An 18,522-nucleotide genomic window follows, 5' to 3' on the forward strand; every position below is an offset into this window, starting at 1 on the left:
TAACTTGTTTGATAAAATGTTTTTAAAATTGTCAATTGAAGGTACCCTAAAAATCAATTTTTTAGGTTTTGTTTACTCTACAACTGCTTGGAGGCAACACAACTAAAACAAAAATTGAAATTCATTTAAAAAAAATACAGTTTCAAGCATTAAATGATAACCAAAGGTTTGAAAAAAAATAGGGAAAAAGTGCTTCTTTCAGTAAAAGTTGGACTTGAAAAAGGATGATTCAACTCATCTGCCGAGTTTTCAATCATAGAATAATAGGTTGTCATGGCAACACTACATTCGAGTCGGCTCTTCTGCTCTTGGCTGCGTGGGGACTCTTGAGACGTCCACAATGATACGATTGAATGCGTGGAGGAAAATCCATCATGAGGTCATTGTGGACGAACACGGCTCGGGCTAAAACCCGGGATCCTCCTCACTGAAGGTCCATCCCCTGCATGTTGATGCAAGCAGAGCTTCACATCAACAAGTGAAGAAACCCCAACCACACGCCTCCCCTCTCCTCTTCCTCCTGGCTCTGTCCGTCTGGGGAGGCAGCAGACGGAATGAGGGCAGCCCTTTTACCTCTTTCAGGAACCCGTGCAGGGAATTCAATGATGGAACAGGCAGATAAAAGAGGGAGAGGAGGAGGTGCGTGAGCAAGCCTCAGCTCTGACGCCAATTGCCTCGTCAATGTGTGAGGAAGAGGAGGGGAGGGCTTGTTAGAGATTCTGTTTGAGAAAACTTCACTTGGAGGCTCTGAGTATTTGCTGGTCCTCCGGGCTGTTTGATCTGGGAGAGAGAGGGGAGTCCTGTGACTCATAAATCAGGATCTTTCCAGCTGTGGACTGATCTCCATCCCTTCTCTGACGCGGTATATCATCTGCACTCGCTCACACACCGGTGACGCCGCCTCACCACAGTCTGCTGTGATTGAGCCTCCACAGCAGTTCTGGGAGGACTCAACACAGGGAGCTCCAGTTCTCCCAGCGCTCAACGGTGAAGCTCGTTTGACAAACGCACACGCACGTCTCACGGAGGGCGGTTACCCTTAGCAAAAAAAACATGTTTCAGTTGTTTTTTTCTGATGATGGAGGACATATATGAAGAAAATTCAGCTAAAAATTAAATTTATTTAAATTGTTGACATCCAGGAGCAGGCAAGAAAATACTGACAAGATTGTATTTGTGATGGTGGGCGGGGCCACAAACTTCCTGCTCTGCTCCATTCTGATGCATCCACTTGCAGACAAATGGATCCATGAACGTCTTTGTTTTCCTCGTCTGAGCTGGAATCTGGCTTAAAATTTGTACAGCTTCAATATTCCTCATCCTTTTTGTTGCAGTGGAAATGTTAGGTCGGGGTTGTGAGGGGCTGTAAGCTAGTGGGAGGCAAACTTCATGTTTGTCAGCAGCAGCACCTTTAGGGTGTTTTTCAGACTGCAAAAAATCATTTGTTATGGACCCAGTCCGCTTAATTTAGTCCGGATCGAGTCCAGAACCTCGCATTTAATCTTTATTCAGGCCACCGGACCAAAGCTTGTAAATAAAACCACATGACTAAAGATCTCTTCAATCATTGGCCAGGAATTACGAGGGAGGGGCAAAGCAACAACAGGCAGAAATTATGCAATCCTTGTCGGGATAGTTCACTTATTAAAACTTTATATTTCTCTCACCAACTCTGAATGTCTGTGTCAACGTCAGGCTCACCCCTTTTAATGGAGGCCTTCTGCAGGGCGGTTACTGGCAAGAAGACGGCTAAGAAGGTACGCTGACAAATTTTTATGACATGTAGATTGTCAGGTAAACAGTGAGAACCAATATGTGTCTTGGTAAAAGTTGTTTGGATGAGTCTGAATTATTCTGATCACGTTTCAGTGATTTGCTGTGTCTCATCGTTGTGGTGTTATTTTTAAGAGAATTCTGTTAAGGAACAACAAGGATGACGTCACAGCAGCGCTGCGTAACGAGATACAGGAAAGCAGGAAAGAGACATTTTTTGTAATGTGTTACAGTAAATGATCTGACAAATACACATTTGGACCCTTTTTAACACAACAATCGTTGCTTTATATTTGTCTGCGGCTCATCGGTTGCTTTCTACTTTGCTTGCATCACATGGCGTCTGGCTATGGTGGCCGTTTTGGTCCGGTTGTTCCGCTCTGGGAACAGATTGTATTCAGACGGAGGAATCTCAGGGCAAACTGAAGCTCAGTCTGATTGGAAATGAACCGACACCACCTCAAAAGATGGGTCAGAGAGCGGGTCCTGGTCCTGGTCCTGGGTCCGCTTGGGTGAATTCAGACTGAAGATTTGTTCCGAATTATCAGGGGAAATGATTCAAACCCCCTCAGACTAATGAAATCCATTTGTGCACATTCGGTTTGTTCTTCAGGTTCTGAGTTATCGAGTGATTAACAAACAAGCTGGAGTGGTTTTCGTTCAAAGTCATAAACTATCAAAGATCATGGAAAATTGGAAAGAAAGACGCAGTTTGAGGCAAAATGAGCTTAATGAATACACACACACCCCTGCATAAAAACAAACACACAAGCCCTTTTGCTGAACTTTATATGACAATAAATAGCTTTTCTTTTGCCGTTTGTGTTGGTAAAATATTTTTTCATCCTATTTCTTTTACCCCCCCTAACCCAACCATTCTTCCATTTGCTCAGGAGTGTCATAATCTGTTACATTTAATACAAAAGGGCTTATATAGACACACATCTACCCAACATGCCTTGTTCTAGTAAAAGCTGTCTGACGCACGAGGGCAGCTTCAGGATCAAAAAGAACTGAGCAGGCATTAGCTGATGATAAAAAAATGCGAGTGTTTGATACATAATTTAATAAGAATTTAAAAAACTGTACAGTTTATCAACAACAAAAAAAGAAAAATTAATGAGTGATGACAATGTAAAAGCTGGTTTTTAAAATCATTCTTGCAAATACCAGCTACATCGTACTGCTTGTTCATTTCTTCTTTATCTATTATTCTCTAGTTTATTGTTTCATATCTACTCTTGTAAGCGTTTGATACCAGGGACCCGCTTGAAAACAAGAGGTTGCGTCTCAAGGGGCTTATCCCGCATGTTTGAATAAAAAAATGAATAAATAAAAAGCATGATATGTGTGCAAGAAAATGGAAAAGATTTAATAAAAACTTTGATCCTCCAGAAGAATTATTCTGTAAAAGAATGTTGTATTTAAAAAAAATCATTAAATTCTTAACAGAATTGAAACGCAAATTCAAATGCATAAAATTGATATTGATCCGGACATATTTTTAACTTTTGATACTTGATCAATTTTTGCTATGAAGATTTTTGAAACAGTGTTATGTCTATTTTACTGATAAAGTATTAGTTTTTTTAATGATATACATGATTTTTATAATTAACATTTTCTGAATAAAATAGTTATTTTTTTCCATAATAATGTAAGTAATTCATCTTTGTCATGTGAATTATTGATACTTCAGGATTCTTAAGTCTGTCTGATAAAAGTTATGAACTGGATAATGATAAATCACGTAATAAAATGGTTACGGTAGAACAGGGGTGGGATTATACAAGTTCCCTTCCTTCCACTTCCTTTCAAGCAATATTTAATTTTATGTCTAATTATCCTAAGTTTGATTCATCATTGTATGAATGTATAACTGATGATTGTATTGTTTTTGTGTATTATTCTTATTTGATTGCTTGAAATAAACCATTTTAAATCAAAAATAAAAATCATTAAATTCTAAACAGAATTGAAACGCAAATACAAAACCAAAAACCTTTAATAAAACGTGATTTAGGAAGAATGTCAGTCTCTTTTTAAAAACTGCTTCAAATGCATCATATCCACGGGTGACAAATGTAGGAGGACTTCCCACCTACTTGCGAATCTTTAAGGTTATATTTTATTGTCAAGCATACATTATATGCTTGTGGTGTTGGACGTGGAACCAACCTCTTTGGGTGATAACTCGACTCTGCCTTCTCACGCGAGCGTTTCTCAGGAACCTCCACTGACGCTCCATCCTCACCTGACTCTCCAGGTCGTGCTCCTCTGGGATCTGAACACAAAACCAGACGACAAGCGGAGCTTTAATTCCTTCAAAGCATCCAGCAGCTGCAGCAAAAACACAGAGCAACAGATAAATACGAATAAAGAAGCACATTCTGATCTGGCTACATTAGGATTTCAGAATCTTTTAATAAAACCAACAACAATTAAAAAAAAAACCTCTTTAAATCTATTTGTCATTGGTTTGTAGTAAAGTTTAAAATGACTTCAGAGTAAAAAGGCTTCTTTCAGGATACTAACACTTTATTTTCAAATTCCTCTTTACGCCTGACATGCTCTTCTATTCCAAATTCCTAATTCATAGTTTTAATAATAGATTTACAAAAAAAATAGGTATTTTTGTTTTCATGAAATCAAAAAACGGGTATTTTGAAATGCTTACGGTACAATTTGATCAACTGGATTAGGGATTTGTATGAAACTTTTCATAAATAGAAAGTTAATTCGAAAAGAGAAAAAAATGAAGTTTTATGAATTCCTCTAAAGGAAGGATGTGCATGTGGGTTTCAAATGTTTGTCTGTGTGCTTTATTAGGAACATTTATACTCAAAGTTCCCAACTCTTGTGGAGTGTTAAACTGTCCTCCGTGCACACAAGCAAAAATGCGTGCACACAAACACACACAACATTCAGGTGACATTTTACCTGTGTTTGTGTGGCTTTTAAGAAAACACATGAGACGTTTTAGCACCTTAGCGTATGAAACCAACGGTTCTGAGATGCTGCATGTAGAAAGTCAGTTTTTAAGTAATTCACATCCAGCCTGTCTGTGGACATTATGAGTGCATGAATGAAGGCCAAAGAGGTTTAGCAGTGAAACCTTCTGTGTGCGTGAGAATGTGAGAGCCAGCAGATCCTTTTGTTTCCACTGCTGTGGTTCGGTCCTGTCGCAGTACGGAGTAAAAAACCGTCTGTGGAAAAAGTGTTCAGCTCTCCTGAGATCAGCTATCATGGATCGAAACCTAGAAACGGTTAAGATGGTCTGAAAATGATTGTGTGAGGTGGAAAGACGTATTAAAAAACAACAAAGACAAGAATGTGGCTTTTTCCCCTCATCAAACTCAACATTTATGTGGATCCATGTTCAATCAACCTAAAACACCTGAAATCATGATCATGAAGTACATGGAAATTATAGAATTCAAAAGGTACTGGCTAAACTAAACAGACGAAGCTAAACTGGGCATCCCTGCCCTTAGACCCTTCAAGTTTATAACTTAAATAACTTGGAATAAAGAAAAAAAAGATTATCAAGACAATGTTAAGGAAAAGGAATCTGAGCAAGAATGGTTATTCTGACAAATAGGATGACTGTTGAACAGCTGTTGATTTCTCTATAGAAGTTTATGTTGATTTCTCTATAGAAGTCTATGGGATTTTGGCTTCTTGGAGCCAGCGGGTACTTCCCGTATGGAAAACAGAGGTGGGAGGGGTCCCTCTGTCCAGTTCCTATTTACAGTCAATGGTTTAACCCATGGTGTTCACACTGGACAAGCAGGGAGGGGCTTGTACTTCTACATTTTAGTTTTTCTACTGTTTACTAGCGTATGTCCGCCACAGTTGGAAGAGGCTTGGTGCCAAATGTCAAAGTGGTGCAAATCTTGCTCCAAACTTTTTCTTTCACAGCTCTATTCTGATATGATAAAATTCCAGCCAGAAACAAACCGCAATTATTCGTTTCTCCTCCATGATCAATTTTCAAACTGTTGCCACTTATGTGGCTAAAAAGGGGTGCAATCCATACATCAGTGAGTCCCTGATTGGTCAAAGTCTGGTTTAACTTGCGTATTCGACAAACATTTCGTACGTAGAACCCAAAAATAATCTTGAAAATGAGCGTAGCTACACGTGAACGTGATGGTTTTGAATGTTGAAGCCCAAAATGCGCGTTTACATAGACTTTTGATTGGAAGCGGCGAGGAACATGCGTTGCCGAGGGCGATGTGAACGCAACCTCACCAGCTTGTGTGTTGGTTTAAGTGCTTTCTTCGACCTGTCGCCCAAAGCAGGTCTACAGAAATCACCCGTAGGGACAGCTGTGACTGAGGCTTTACACGGAACAAGAACGACCTGCAAGCCCTGAAAAAGATTCACAGCTTTTCCTCTAACTGATCATGCAGATCTGTTAGAGGCAGATCTTTTCATTTTGCATTAATGCACTGTCAACATTGAGCAATTGTGAGAACTAACAGAACAATGACCAGCAGAGCCTCCTCATATCAGGTTAACCCTTGAAAAAACGGTAAAATGACAAAAGCACAGATGCAAACAAACCCAAAGAGAGACTAAACATGTCATTAGAAAAACAGAAACTTAGTAGATGTGGAAAACAGTGGAACTCCTCTCCTGTTAGAAGATCCTCCTTTAAATGTTGGGGATGTGAGAAATCTCATGTCTTGCCACGCCTTCACCTTTGTCAGCGTAAATGTGGAATCACACTGGATCTGTCAGAAGTCTGGGCAGAACCTATGGCTTCTGCTTTAAAGGTGTTGGAGGTCTGCAGGGACCAGACTGCTAATGGAGGCCAGAAATCAAACCGAAGGAGGCCAAATGGCTTTGGGCCATTAAGCTGCCTTCTGGTGGAATCAGCTCCCAATGGGACTCAGATTTGATCCAGCTGCAGACAATTTACCACCTAAAGTTAGGATTTTTTAAGCCCCTCATTGGAAATTAAGCTTAACTTTTTAATGATTACAACAATTAGCAGGAAATGCATCAGTTTTAGTGCCGTTTTTTTCCACTGGAGATCCCAATTTTATGCAGTTTCATTTACTTAACCTGATATAAAACCATTTGATAGGATAAAATACTTATACAAACTTTCATTCTTGACTTAGTGCCTGTAAGAAAGTTGGTGTAATAAACCAAACCACCAGTGGGAATGTCCAAATCACTTCTGTTAATCTTGAAATTCATTCAGGACAATGTTACAGCTCAAACCTCTGAATTATTCAAAAAACCATCTTTTATAGGCAGAAGGTAGCCCCCTCCCCTCCCAACTTTATCACTTTTTATATTACTTAAAATAAAAATCATCGAAACAAAAATTGTGGATTCTTTTCTTAGGCGAAGCAGGATCAACATAAATCTGTGATGGAGATTCCCATTTATGTGTGAAAACAAAAAAATAATCCAACCCATCTCTTTTCCTTTTGTTGCCTAGCAACTACTTTAAGCTGCCATTAGGGAAGCAGTGTGCTCGGATAAAGAATATGACATGATGGTTATAAAAAGTTATATTTTTGTTGTTGTTTTTTTTTTTTTAGGTGCGTTGGCTTCATCTGCTGTTTGACTGTAAGAGCGCCATCCTACTCTATTTATCATGCAGAAATACAGCAGCTTAATCCAAAATCAGATGCAGCTCCACATAAAAGAGAATGCACAGGTGAAAAGAGAAAGAGGTACCTTTGTAACCGGCTGAGCAAAGTATTTGGCGCTCCAGTCGCAGAGGCCGGTCTGCAGGGACAGACTGACATAGTTCCTGTGGCCGACCGGCTCGTCGCCGTCTTCAGCTCCCTGAACAAAAGCAGAGCAAAAAAAGCTGGTTGGATTTAAAGAGTTGGGGTCACATAAGTATAGAAATGTGTTTAACTGGCTGCATCGTCTTAATTGAAGGAGATTTCATGTCCTCACCTGCTCAGGGCCCTTGTCAAACATTTTACGAGTGCGTGGAAACTGGTGCGAGTGGGGCGCTTGTCCTCCCAGAGTGGGTGTGTAGGGAGGCCGTGTGGCCGGCTGCTCTCGGTTGGGGGGTTTGGGGACGTCGTTGGTCAGGCTGGAGCTGCTGGTGCTGGGCATGGGAGGAGAGCCACTGAGGGACCAGGAGGAAGGAAGAAGAAGACGTAAAATAAGAATTTACACTGATCGTTTGTCCCATTTACTGAAAATACTGATACCTTCAAATATCAACAATGTCAGAGATTAAATGCAATAATATGAGGTCAAATCAGGATCAGGTTAAAATGAATGAAAAAAAATATTGTAAATTTATTTTTTTTATTCGAATTTATAAATTATATATATTTTTCACAATTTTTAAATTAATGTTTTTTTCAAATATACATTTATTTTTCTAATTTTCAATATTTCTATCAAGTTTTTTTCAAATTTATGTATTTCTTGTAATTTTCAATATTTATTATAGGGCTACATTTTTTCTTAATTAAAAAAAAATTGTTTTCCTAATTATATATATACATATATATTTGGTCACACCTTCTCATTCAAAGATTTTTCTTAATTTTCATGACTATGAAAATTGTAGATTCACACTGAAGGCATCAAAACTGTGAATTAACACACGTGGAATTACATACATAACAAAAAAGTGTGAAAACAACTGGAAATATTTCATATTGTAGGTTCTTCAAAGTAGCCACCTTTTGCTTTAGAAAAATCTTGCTTTAGAGAAATCTTGAAAATTAAAATAGGGTAAATTTGAAATAGAAACATTTTAAATTTCAAGATTGTCAAAAATATTAAAAAGTACATTTAAAAAAATTTAAATTTAAAATAAATATGAAAAAAATATGAATAAATTGACATTTGGAAAAAAAACATGTTTAAGTTGAAAGATATATTGAAAAAATGTTAAAAATATTTAAAATTCAGGAAAGAAAATAATTTATTTACAATTTTGTATTTTAATTCACTTTAAGCTAATCCTGATTTGCCGGCAGGGAATAACGTCAACGTTTTTACATCACTAGAGTGCAACTGACAACAGAAAATTAACATTATTTAGGATGGTATTATCCAATTTTCTGTAATTTATTTAGTAAAATTGCAGAATAATTCTAAAAACGCCTTGAAAAAAGTTCAAAAGTAGCTATTGGTGACTAACACATCTGAAACGGATTTAGGTAGATTGAAAATGTGAAAAATGCAAGAAATGTACGAAAAACTGTACACGAATAGGATAATCCAACATTGTGGGTGTCAGAAAATTGCAAACCACTTTTCAAAAACCTGTTTTTTGAAAAGAGGTGAAATGAACAGTATCGCTGCTTGGAGCCGTTTACATGCAGCTTTTCACACATACGGTTACTGGCTTCACCTCCAGTTTTAGGTCAACTGTGGTTGGATTCTCACTCACCCCGCCTGGTGGATGAGTGTCCCTTTGCTGGTGGGGCTGGCCGGTGCCGACTTTGTGAGAGACGCAGAGTCCAGGATCCTCTGAGGTCGGGCATTCATCGTTGCCTGAGGGGAAAAAACAAAACAAAAAATACCCTTTATTTTTGTCAGAAGTGAAACAAAACGGAGAAAGAAGTGTAACACTTTAGTAAGTTTGCCTAAATTTCCAGAACTTTATCTCATTAAGCCGAGCAGGTAATATAACCTCTTCATTGTGAATTGTCTGGTAACCACACGCGAGGGAGGTGTAAACTTAATAAGGACAGTAGAGGCAAGCATGGCTGATAAATAGCAGAGTAGTTGTTTACTGAAGCAAGCTGGAGACCAAAGTGTGCGGTTTAAATCTTGTTAACAGCAGCAAACACATTTCACTGGCGGGAAGAGCCAGTAAGTTGATTTTTATGCTAATTGCAGAATTGTTGCAGGTATGTGGGTTTTTTTTCAGGCTAAGAGTCTTAGAGGCATGCAAAAAAAAAAAAAAACACTAAAGCAACATTTTCAATAAATGTGGGATTGATGACAAAAGACAGCAGTTCTAAAACTCTGTGATTAAAGGCTGAAGCGGTTCTTATGGAAACCTGCTTATGAATCTCTGTTCAGGGCAGGTTTTCTGTGAAGGTAGTTATTATATTTTGTTGTACTTCAAACTGACTGCGACGACGGACCGCTGTTTATGAAAGCAGCAGCAGAGACGGAATAAATATAAACATTTATCACAGCAAAGGTGAAAAAGGAGAAAAAAAAACTTGAATGAGGTACAAACTTTAATTTTCTTGTATTTGTTTAAAAGGCTTCATTATAAATAAAAACCAATGATTTGTTTTCTAATCGAACATGAAATACATTTCTGTACATGAAGAGGTTTTCTTTGAAATTCCTGTTTTGTAGAGTTTGATGCCATTCTAGAGAACATTTACCGATAAAAGTTATTTAGAAATAAATCTCATCATCTGACCTGAAGAATTTCCTTGATTATTAAAATGATTAACGCCACATTAGAACCAGTTGTCATCAGTAAACAGGGAATGGTCCGAATCGGTCCGGGTCATTGTTTCTATGGAAACCACTTCAAGCCAATCAGGAGTGAGCTTGTTGGGAGTTCCCATCCCTACCACTTGGAAGCAGCCAGCATTCAATCTGTCAATCAAACGTTTCGAACATTTGGCCAGCAGTCGCCGGCGCCGCATGCTTTTATTGACTGGCCAATTTCAAACTTGAATAAGTTACGGAAAAATGATCAAGATTATCAAGAAACATGTCAAAGAAAGGTGGCAGACCAAGAACTGTTGTTCTGACAAAAAGAATGAAATAAATAAAATAGTTATAGCTGTTTGGAATGCCGGGGGGGGGGGGGGGGGGGGTCGCTCATTCCAGTTCTCTTATGTAGTCAATGAATAAACTGCAGAACTTACAACTTTTTTAACCACATGTTGCATTTTCCCTGAAATTAAACAATTTTAAAATCTACAACAACCTTGGCTAATAAGAAATAATCATCGTCTGATCGACTAAAGGGTTTTGACTCTTCACAACGGTTTGTTTCACTTCTGTTCTTCTTAGAATTCGGTTTAAGCGTATTTAAACAGCATCTGAATATAAATCTTACAGTTGAAAATGAAAAAGTTGTGCAACAATTTTTTTAGGTTTACATAAATGCTTTCATCTGGAGGCTGGACAGAAAAGGACTGTAAAGGTAGCGTTGCCATGACGCATAGCAGAACGGATCACACATGTCAGCAAACACCTTGGTCACAAACATCATCACTGGTCACAAATTCACAAAATAATAGCGCAGGTGTGTTTGTGCTACTTTTGACAAAAGCGGAAAATCCTACGAGTTGTTTTTTTTTTTACTCTTTACAAGAATGCTTAACCCCATTTCTCTGATTTTCTTTGGCATTCATGAGCTGGAAAATGAACTGAGAAAAAAAGTGTCTTCTGTGTTTTCAAACCAAAACTATTTCTAGGGTTATAACAGAAGTGGTTGTAAAAACGTGACATTTAGGTTTATCTAAAGTTCTTTAAGAACTTGTTCCTCTAGCTTTGATTGATTACTTTAAAAAATGTGACTCTGGGGGAAAAAAACAAAACGAAAAATGCTTTTAATGTCTTTACAATTAAAGAAAAAGACAACATTTGAATTAGCTGCTGACCTTGTGCACACAGTTAGAAATCGTTAATATCCGACAATCAAAATCCTAATTAGAAGAGCTGATGAAAGCTCTCAGCTCCATGCTGGAGAGAATGTGAGATATGTCCACGGTGACTCGCTTTAGAAAAAAATGCATCTACAGGCAATGCTACTGGGGAAAATAAAGATGAGGTTTTGCCTGTTATAGCAATCTGAAACCAAAGTCAGATGTCTTTTGTTGAAAATCTTACGGAATAATGAAGGATTTTCTGCAGAAATACTGTTGCCATCGAGCGTGTCTGGCCTGAACTGAGTTTTTATCCAAAGATGCACAAACCTATCTTTTCTTCTTTCTGTTAGTCCTGGAGCCTGATTGGCTGAGCTGCTGTATTTAAAGGTGGGAGAGGAGGTTCTTCCTGGACCATTACCACCACTCTCTCTGGCATTTTCACAAGCTCATCATCTTCCTGTGTTTGAGTCAAACGTTTTCTGCAAGTTTGTTTTCAGGTTGAATCCATCAGAATCCGCTGTGTGGCTGGTTCTTAACGGACTTCCATCTTTAGCTTGTTTATTTTATTTAAGAGTTTTTTCCTGCTTTGAAACTAAAATCAGGTTTTCTTTAAATGGTTACAGTGTGTAGTCTAAAAAATCATGTGGACCAAAACAGTTCTACTCCAAAGAGGATGATGAGTCACTAAGATTTTTAATACCTAAAACTAAATAAATGAGTGTTTTTCCACTCGGTTTATGGCTGTAGGAGGAAAACTATGAATTTTCAGCAGCGTGAAAATGTTTACAGGTATGTGGATTAAGCAAATCAGTGCTAGTGGTTTTGCTTCTGGGGTCAAAAGAAAATATTCTGCTTATTTTTTCATGTAATGACACAAAGGTTATTTATTTATTCGGAATCAAAACTCAATCAGGAGATTGCTGTAACAAGAGTGAGTCTGAGTCTTTCAGTTTAAATGAATTTTTCTCATGATCTTTAAGAGAACAGTAGAATATGAAGGTGAAATTTTTGGTCCACTTGTTATTGGATTTTTAAAAGTGACCACAAAAGTTTGGTTTGGGTTCGGATGGGCGGGGGGGACTGCAGTGGGTTATTAAAGCTTTCAAAGTGGCAGCAGCCTCTTTACTCAGTTATACCATGCCAGGCCTGAGGGAGCCATCGGCCCTTAATTGCATTTGCACAAAAGAAATGGCTTTTTGAGGAAAGCAAATGCCAGTGGGACAAAGAAAAGGTAAGCATTGGAAACCAATGTCTTTTCCTGTGTGCTCAAAAGACAACAAACATACAAAGAAAGAATCAGTAGCTCTTTAATGCTCTTCAGACATCCTGATGGTAACAACAGGAGCAAAAACTAGTCCTGAACTTTAATTCTCAACATGAAACTCATTTAAGCTGCACTTTACTTTTTAGGCTTTTCTGATAAAAGACTTAACAAACAAACACGGTTTCAGTGTTTAAAGATAAACTAACAAACCTTGTAAGCGATGCTGTTGAGGACCTTCATGGCCAGATCTGACACCTCAGGGAAAGGATCTGCAGCCAGATGAAGCAGCACTCTCCAGATCTGCGTGTAAACACTGTTGAAGGACACACCTGGAGAGGAAACCAAGAATGCACCAAAGTCAGGTGAAAAAACATCCATCTGTGGGTAAAGGTCTGCTAGAAAGGAGGAGCGAAAATTGCGTTAAAGTGGAAAAAGATCTACAGTAGCTGCAAAACAGAGAATTGAAAAATTAGATAATCAAAACTTTATTAATCTTTAAACTTGTTCACTTTCTACAAGGATATGTACATTTTTTATTTAATGGATAAAAGAAAAAGAAAAAAAAAAACAAGCAGAATAATAACGACCTGCAGCATCGTGCTGCTGATGATCAGGGTTAATCAACACACAAACACTTACTGCTCAAAGCAGTTCTGCTCATCAATTGCAACTAGTGATGGACAGACAAAGCTTTGTGAAGCATTGAAGCCTATCATCCAATTGGTACACTCCAGTGTAAAGCTGCAGAGTCCAGTGCAAAGCTTCATGAAACTCCATAGCAGTTGTATTTGGGTGATAGACACACTTAATTTTGTGTTTTCCACATAATGGTTTCACTGTGTTCAGTGTGTCTTACTTATTGGGACCAAAACAAACAAACAAAAAAAGGACTAACAAACCTTTTCAATGTGGCATCAGTGTGAACATTCTGTGGGTATAAAAAGCTGATTTAGCCAGTAACTCATTCAAACTGCCATGAGAACACAATGTCTCCAAATGGACGAGCAGCACCACCATAGCGCCTTTAGGTCGGTAGCAGACAGTCGTGCATCAGGAATCAGACCTACTGGCAGAGTTTGTGACAGACCCAGAAGTGGATACCCGCCAGAGACAGACTACAACCACGACCAGTACCTAACGACCTCAGCACTCAAGGCATGGTTTACCACATGCACAGCTGCAGGCCCGTTTACCACATGTGAGGAGTACCAGGGTTTCCAGACAAACCATTTTACTCCACCACTTTGTCTTGAATGATAGACGATTACAGGTGACTCCACTGAACCAAGACATCACTGTGAACGTTTGTCGTACTAGACTACGTTACCTTGATGGTGCAGCAATGGTCTACCATCTTGTTCCCTGATGAGTCACCTCGCTCAGAAATAATGGTTGTCAGAGTTTTTAAGGGAGGTCACCATTGTCTCTAGGGTTGGCTTTGGTGATAGGGGGTGCACCAGTCTGGGCAGGCATCACCAGTCAGATTTGGTTGTTGTCACTGCACGTTCTCACCACACAGACATCGTAGAACCCAACATTGAGAGCCCCAACTTTCAACAGGGGTGAAGTTAGTGTTCTTCATTAAGTCTGCTGTTTCTTTTCCATCTGCCAGATGTTACCAGGAGCAGAAACAGAGCTGGAAACTTGAACTCTGAGGATGAGCTCTCATCTCCTCACACTTTTACTCTTTTTCTCATTCTTCAAAAAGCTTCTTGGCAGCGAATCCTGTTTGACACAGAAAAGAATCAGAACAACCTGAAGTCTATTTGGAGCCAGCGTTCCTCTCTTGGGGGAGGCTCATGTGTCCGATGCGACAAAAAGGCAATACAGCTTATTAAAACAGGATGAAATATGGAGGAGTACTGCTGAGGGAGAGCTAAATGAATCCTAGGAAACAGGAGGGAATCTTGACATTGATGGAGGAGTGAGTCCTCCGGTCTCAGAGGAGAGAAGTGGAAAAGGAACAGATCAAAAAGTAAAAGGGGGAGGAGATTGGAGAAGACACAATGGGCAGAGCATGCTCACTTAAACTCTGAATTAAAATGTGTGTTTTGTTTTGTTTTTGCTCTAGTCAACATCAAAAGTGATCCCAAATCATCAAAGCACTGCTGCAATGTCATCCACCGGACAGAAAACGGTGCTGAAAATCATGTAGGATGGGGCCCAAAGCCGCGGTGCTTTGCCTCAACATGATTCCGGTGTCACCCAGGCAGAGAGAAACGAATGCAACGCTGTAAAGATGCTAACCGCTGACTAAATGAAGCACTGCATCACTTTTTTACTGCCTCGCAAAATCTGGCAGAGGACATAAAGTAACGCTAACACCGCATAGCGCTTTTTGAAGCTTTAAATGGTGAAACATAGAAGAAAACAGAAGCAAATTTAAGCTCCTAATGAGAAACAAAACAGTAAACAATACAAATCAGAAATTCAATCAGCAGATCTGCAGCTCCAGTTTAGTGATTTAAAGCAAACATTTTCATGTGAAAAACCCCAATCCGAACCTCGTTTCATCTATTTTCAAAGCGTTTCCAGTAGTCTTTCAATTATAATTATGCAGATTTGACCTCAAGTCAAAAAAGCTGTGTTGTTTTCTACATTGTTTCAGCAGGGAAGCAGTAAATCATTCGAAATTGGCTTTTGAGTGGAGGGCGGGACCGTTGGCGTGGAGCACCACACCACTCCTGTCACCCATAACTGAGAGTTCTCCATTTACACTTCCTCCCACTAGCTTCCAGCCCCTCACAACCCCACCCTAACATTACCAATAAAAAGGGTGAGCAATGTGGGAGCTATTCAGCCGTACAGTTTCGAGCCAGATTCCAGCTGAGACGAGGAAAACGAGGACGTACGTGGATCGAGTCGTCTTTAGGTGGATGCATCAATGGATTTATTTTGCAAGGATTTTTTTAAGGGTATAGTTCGATTAAATTTCATTTGATTAACAACTTGCCTGAGACAGATCAATCTGGTTGGATAAACCGATTCATTGATGAATCCTTACACCCCTACTAAAAAAAATGAATATTTTTTGCTTTTTCTTATAAAAAAAGGTTTTGACACAATATATAAAAAAATAAAAGTATTTTTTTAGGTTATATTGCCAAAATACTTATGTTAGTTTTTCATTTACATAAATCTGAAAGGCATTTTTATTTGAAGTTTTGGTTCTGTAGTTTTGCCAGTAACAAGAGTGCAAATTTAAACAAACAAGAAAATGTAGAAATTAAAGTAAAAAACTAACTTGTGCCTCTAAGTCTTGAAGTACATTTGTTAATAAAATATTTCCGTTAGAAAATTAACAATTTACTAATCAGAACAACAAAATCAGGCAGCAGTGACTTTTTTCTTGACAGCAACTGTAATTTTCTAGGTGCTATGGATCAAACAACAAACTGCAGTTTTCAAACTTTATCATTCTTTTATTCTTCAGCTGGGAGGGGTTTGTGTGGCTGCTGCTGTTGTACGAAATGTGTTCTACCTAAAATGTTAGTGGGTCAATAAATCTCAGCTGTAAAGATGGCCTCCCACACAGTTGAGCTGTCCTGCTGGGTTCCTGCAGGCGGGTGTCCAGCTGAGACTGGAACCAGCACTTATATTTCCTCCCAACTGTTGCGCAATCACTCAAAGGCACTCTTAACTGTGCTCAACTGATGAGTTCAAATGGAAAAGTGAACATCCTGAAAAGGGCTTTCAGGTGAAATGAGGAACGAAGTGTAGAAACACTTAGAAAAACGATTTGATTCGTCCTACCTTTAAATAGCAACTAATGTAACTAATGTACCAGGGTTCAATTCCTGGAGGTGGAATGAACAACGGTACTGGGGCCTTTATCATATCAATGACGAGCAATTAACATCACCCAGTGAGGGCCCTTGGGCAAGACCCTTAACGCTACTGCCTCCCGAGTGCGGGTCGCCTGCAGCTCACCGCTCCCCCAGGGGATGGGTCAAATGTGGAAAACAAATTTCCCATTGTGGGATAAATGGGAAATTTGTTTCCACGTTTTGTTTGGGGGGACAGTCAGGGGCGCTCAACTCGCGCCCCTGACTGTCCCCCCAACTCCGGCTGGATGAAGCTCGTCTGCTGGACTTTAAATATGTAGTTGTAGGGTTAAATAAGTTAATTCTTCTCTAAGAGTTCTGGTAATCGCCTGTCCGTCCTGGGGGAGGATCCCTCCTCCATGTGGGCACCCCTAAGGTTTCTTTCTTTTTTTTCCGTTTTTGTAGGAGTTTTTCCTTACCGCTGTGCCAGTATAGCTTAGCCAGTTTGTTAGTTCAATTTAGTATTTTCCTATTGAACTTTATGTATTCATGATCCTTTTGAGTTCATGTTTTACTTTTTCAATTACCGATACGAAGCCCATTGAGACGACTGTTGTTGTGAATTTGGGCTATACAAATAAAGTTGAAGTGAATTGAATTGTGGGTGGTGCATTTTTGTTAAGTGCTGGTATAAGAAAGGAAGAAACAAGGGGGGAGTTTATAATATTTGAGGTCATCAAACTAATTTTAAAAAATTGTATACAAATAGACGGCCTTGAAAGAGCACAATATAGCTTTTATTATCATTACTTGGTTTCGTTTTTATGCTGACAGCATCCACACATTACTCTGTGTCCTCTTTGTTTATTCAGGAGGCGCGCGGCAGAAAAAAGCTCGCTGGGAGGCTGGGACTGTGACCAGCTGAGGCTGTGGGGGCAGAGTGTTGGGCAGGGGGCCAGAGCATCATTTAACCTGTTTGCACAGAAACTCCCAGAAGCCACTGGGAAAGCTTTAAAAGCGGGATTTAATGTCAAATTTGTTTGCTGAAAGGGTAATGGGTGTCTGGCTACTTCATTTACTGTCATTAAAACAATAATTAAATGCTGTTTGTGGCATTAACAGAACATAAATACAAAGAATAATAAAGCAAATATAATAAGCTTCTTAGTTTTGAAGTCATAAAAGCATCTTTATGTATAAATTTGTGAAAGAGTTTACGCGGAAAAGAAAATTTCAAATACATACGCTGATTAAAAAAAATAAAATATTGATGTAACAGTTGGAAAGACACCACACAACCCCAAAAAAACAGGACACAGGAGGTTTTCACGTTTGACTTCCTTTGCCCTGGTGGGAGGGAGCTAATAGCCTTCCTCTTTGTTGACAAACCAGCTGTCAGGAAGCACAGAAGACCCGCCAATCAACAGAGGGTGAGCCGCTTAACTTCCATCTGGATAAAAAAAAACTTCGTCTCTGTCGTGCCCTTTACACATCTGCGAACCCTCTTTACACTTAGCCTGGGAGCTCTTCGCCAGTCGCTGTAAGACTTTTATTGTCCCCGGAGAAACGCAAAGGTCCCCACCTCTCTTTAGTGCCATCTTATTTTCTGTTTACTTCTGTCTCCCTGAAGGCCGGCCCGCAGTTCACCGTCTCTTTATGGGAGGGCAGCATCTGTATGTTAAAGAGCAGCACTGCTGTTGTTCTGCTGCGCCTCTTTTTGGGAGGTCACTGAAAGAAAGTATAACCCTTTGTGATTTGGCATTAAGGCGGTCCTTACTGAAGGAAGTAAACCAAGTTGTTATAGGTCTAACAAGCGTTAAAAACTGTTAAAAAGCTGTTCAAACTAATGTACTGGAAAATCCATGTAGTTTTAAAGTTGCGAGATTCAATTCAACTATATTTGGGTTGCACTTTTCCTGCTACAAAGGATCTCAAACTGCTCTCCATAATAAAATAGATGATAGCAAGTTAAAAAAAGTAGTTAAAAAAGCAAACATAATGAAAAAATAAATAAAAATGCTCAGAGGCGCAGCCTGAGCGACTGGTACACGTCCCTCGCTCCCCCCCACTGAGATACATTGCTGAATAAAAAGTGGCTTCTTTGTTTTATATCATTTCCATGGCAACCATAATACTTTTTGGTCGCTTAGGT

General features: G+C 39.2%; 1 protein-coding gene across 7 annotated transcripts in view; it reads right to left on the reverse strand.

The window, feature by feature from the left end:
• rptor (regulatory associated protein of MTOR complex 1) overlaps window positions 1-18,522 on the reverse strand; it is a 175,746-nt gene that overhangs the window by 24,771 nt on the left and 132,453 nt on the right. For all 7 annotated transcript variants that reach the window (XM_023954643.1, XM_023954642.1, XM_023954647.1 and 4 more), the window contains 5 exons: window positions 12,817-12,935; window positions 9,164-9,267; window positions 7,702-7,879; window positions 7,474-7,584; window positions 3,952-4,057 (listed from right to left, as the gene is read on the reverse strand). In XM_023954643.1, the coding sequence (XP_023810411.1) occupies window positions 3,952-4,057; window positions 7,474-7,584; window positions 7,702-7,879; window positions 9,164-9,267; window positions 12,817-12,935 (618 nt within the window). The remainder of the gene's footprint in view (window positions 1-3,951; window positions 4,058-7,473; window positions 7,585-7,701; window positions 7,880-9,163; window positions 9,268-12,816; window positions 12,936-18,522) is intronic.

This window comes from Oryzias latipes, chromosome 1 (genome assembly GCF_002234675.1).
Source record: "Oryzias latipes chromosome 1, ASM223467v1".
Taxonomy (NCBI): Eukaryota; Metazoa; Chordata; class Actinopteri; order Beloniformes; family Adrianichthyidae; genus Oryzias; species Oryzias latipes.